The sequence below is a fragment of the Seriola lalandi genome, unplaced genomic scaffold (genome assembly GCF_002814215.2).
Source record: "Seriola lalandi dorsalis isolate HSWRI2012SDOR001 ecotype SW California unplaced genomic scaffold, Sedor1 jcf7180002054658, whole genome shotgun sequence".
NCBI lineage: Eukaryota > Metazoa > Chordata > Actinopteri > Carangiformes > Carangidae > Seriola > Seriola lalandi.
The window spans coordinates 216,650-220,037 of record NW_019525211.1 but is presented as its reverse complement, the minus strand read 5'-3'; the positions used below and the strand labels follow the sequence as shown (position 1 = coordinate 220,037).

At 49.8% G+C, this 3,388-nt stretch overlaps 1 protein-coding gene across 1 annotated transcript in view; it reads right to left on the bottom strand.

Moving 5' to 3' along the window:
• Nucleotides 1–2,859, bottom strand: part of LOC111665735 (insulin receptor substrate 1-B) — a 47,159-nt gene extending 44,300 nt beyond the window's left edge. Inside the window, exon 1 of the mRNA XM_023420805.2 lies at nt 1,909–2,859. Within this exon, the coding sequence (XP_023276573.1) occupies nt 1,909–2,257 (349 nt within the window). The 5' untranslated portion in view covers nt 2,258–2,859. The remainder of the gene's footprint in view (nt 1–1,908) is intronic.
• Nucleotides 2,860–3,388: the final 529 nt, after the last annotated feature.

Here is a 3,388-nt window from a genome sequence, read left to right as displayed (position 1 = left end):
TCTTTTTTTTTTTTTTTTCTTTCCTTCTTGTACAAACAGAAAGTGTGTGTGAGCTGCAGCACATACCACAAGAAAATGCCTGCCAGCGTGCGAGTTTACACAGCAGCACAGCCGCAGCCCTTTTTTGTCATTGTCAGCGAGTGATTTACAGGAGAAACCCAACACTTGAGGCAACAAAGAGAGAGAGGAGACGAGAAGCCCCAAAGTGCGCTCGGCTCTGCACACCGGATCTGTAATTTCAAAAAAGGCAACTCATGACAGCGACGGCCTGATGATGGTGGAGGCCGGGCCGCTCGTCTGGTTCCCTTGGAAGGGCAGAGGTTCTTCACCCGCTGAGCTGCTGCCTGTAAAACCGGGACGTTTGACCTTTGAGCACGAGCACTTAGCAACTGTAGATCGGACTATTTGCACACTTTGGAGATGTAAAACAAAAACAAAAACAAAAAAAAAGTGTGCATAGAAAAAGGTTGCAGAGTCAGCCTCTCACAGCTCCCCGGGCTCACATCTCCGCTCCAACATCTGTCTATTCACTTTCCCGTCTTGCGGAAGCTCGTCAAATACTTGGGAAGAGTGGGCTTGTACACACACAAACACACAGCCACAGTTGTGCTAAAGCAACGGGGGGGGGGGGCACGATGTTGACACCAACTTCAAATCTGCAGGGGTTACACTAGATTCCCCTAATGCACCTACTGGCAGCCTGCAGCTTCTTTGGAGCTTATAAACCAGACAGATTTGTTGAAACAACTTGCTCTCTGTGGTTCCAAGTGAAAACTGGAATATTAAAGAAGATATATCAGGATCAGTGCGGGCTGGCCTCATTCTCTCTCCTCAGGTGTTTTACCCCCCACCCACCCACCCACCATCACCCTCCAGGCTGCTTTATGTAACAGAGCAGCAGGTCATGTGTAAGAGAGGCACCTTGAACTCGAGCCTTCGTTTGCCAAGATTGCGTCATGTGTCCCTTGTGGCCTGTCTGGTCTCTCCCAGTGTGTGTGTGTGTGTGTGTGTGTGTGTGTGTGTGTGGTCATGGGGGGTAGAAGGCCTGAGCAGGTGATTTGACGTTGCTGTGCTCACCACTATTGCTCTGACAGCTGTGTTTACACAGAGGTTGATAGGCACCATCTAAGAAAAAAAAAAAAATCTACAAGGGTGATTTTTTTTTGGGGGGGGGGGAATTCAGGCCATTTGCACGTGAAGGCAACATCTGACAAATCCTCTGCAGGAGAAGCTTGACTGAGCGGTCAGGTGCAGATGGACGTCTATTCTCCCCTGACTAGTTTTGGGACATTTTTGTTTTCCGCCTCTTCTGGGATCAACGCCTGATGTAATATTGCAGTGTCAGCAGAAAAGCAGAGCAGGCAAAGTAAACAAGAGGGCAGGGTGTGTTTGAGCAGTTGACTTGGGAAAGAAGAGGCACACAACAGCTTGAGGCCCCCACACACAAGAACCCAACGAGTCTGGAGGGCAACTGGGAGCAAATATCGAGCCTGACACCAGCATGATAAGGACTGCTGGGGAGGACGAGCTGTGCAGCTTAAAGGCGCATGTTTACACACACTCCTGTCAGAGGACGTTTGTAAACAATCCCAACCCGTTTTTAAAAAGTGTAAAAAAAAAATGGACACTACCCAGCCTGAAGTCCTCATCATTTCCAAGTGCAACCACGCCACAGACACAAACTATGTAAACTTGTCTTGGCAAGCTGTGATGGTTTTTCAGTAATCCCTGCATACTGTCAAAAACACTGGAATGAAGCATGTCCCGTGCGTTTCTGCTGCTCTGCAGACGCTGCCACGTTTCTCCTCTCAAGCAGAGCCGCATGCACTTTTTAGTGTGTGTATGCATGCATGAGAGCGAGCATGTGCATGTGTGTGTTCGTGTGAGTCTGTTTGGACTTTTGCTTACTTTTGCACTGCAGGTCCACCATGGCCTGGTACCACTCGTCCTGGTCCGCCTCGTTCTCCGCGGCGATGGCGAAACTCTCGGCCCGGGTGTAGAGCACGATCATGTGCTTGTTCTTGGAGTCGGCCCGCTTGTTGATGTTGAAGCAGGTCTCCAGCGCCACTGCTTTCTTCGGGACGGGGGCCTTGCCGCGGAATTTCTTCTCGCTCTCGTAGTACTCCAGGCGGGCCGGGCCGCGCTCCGAGGCGGCGCGGAGCACGAAGTACCGCCGGTGCATGGACTTCTGCTTGCGGAGGTAGCCGCTCTTCCGCACGTCCTCGCAGCTGAACTGCTCGCCCGCTTGGTTGTCCATGACACCCACTATGTCCTTTAATTCCCACAAAAAAAAACAAAAACAAACGCAACTTTTTTATTTCTCTTGTAGTATTTCTGCAAGTTTAGCGAGGTAATTCAAACATCCCCCGGCTCCGCTCCCCTCCCTCTCTCCCACATCAACGCAGGCATGTGAGAGGGGAGGCAGAGGTCGGTTTGGGTTGCTGCGACTGCGAGTCCCCGGAGGTCAAACCTGAAGCAGGGTTTAATGTGCGGCTGCAGCTATAGTCGGTGTCCCTCTTCTTTCGGTTGTTTTTCTTCTTTCTCTCCTGCGGACCGACCCAGCGCAAGTTTTCCAGGCGCACACGGACGAGCACATGCGGCGAAGCTCGGCGCGGAGCTCCCCCTACTCTCCACTACTACTACTACTACTGCCGCCGCCGCCGCTGCTGCCAGTGTTTCCAAGCGCTGTCTGAGCGGTTTAATCCCATTTACTGCACATCACAGAGTGCAGAGCCCGTCCTGCCGCACACTGCCGCTGTCTCTCAGGCTGTCTGTCCCCCCACCCCTGCCCTGCTCGGCTCTGGTCTTGTTGCCGTGGTGTGGAGAGCAGCGGAGCAGCTACCGTGGAGCAGGACTGTCACTCACCGCTGTACTAGTACTCTGGAACACGGCGCGTTCACTGACACAGCCAGAGCTCGGACAGCAGAGCTCCCAGCCTGCGAGTCAACATTTTTTTGTGCATTCCTCCGCTTGCTTGTAGTGATAGAGAAATGTATTGATACGGGCGGAACATTGCGGCAGTCATTAAAAAACAAAATAAAACAAAACAAGAAAATAGGATCATAGAAACTTAAATCACTGGAATCTTAACCAGAAACTGAACTAAAACTAAAAACCAGAAGCTTTACTCACAAATATTTACAGCGACAGTCCGTGGTAATAATCTGTACATTACTACAACTCTAGCAATGTACTGTATTATATTAATATCACATATGCCATTTTAATTGCATAGATTATTGAGAATAACTCTTTATTCAAACCAGCAGACAAAGACAGTCCACTCTTATTTTCATGTTTTTTAATTGGTGTTTTAATTTCAGGAACTCTTCCCTAAACAACTGAACTGTCTCTGTTTCTTCTTAGTTATTGTGAGTAATAACACACA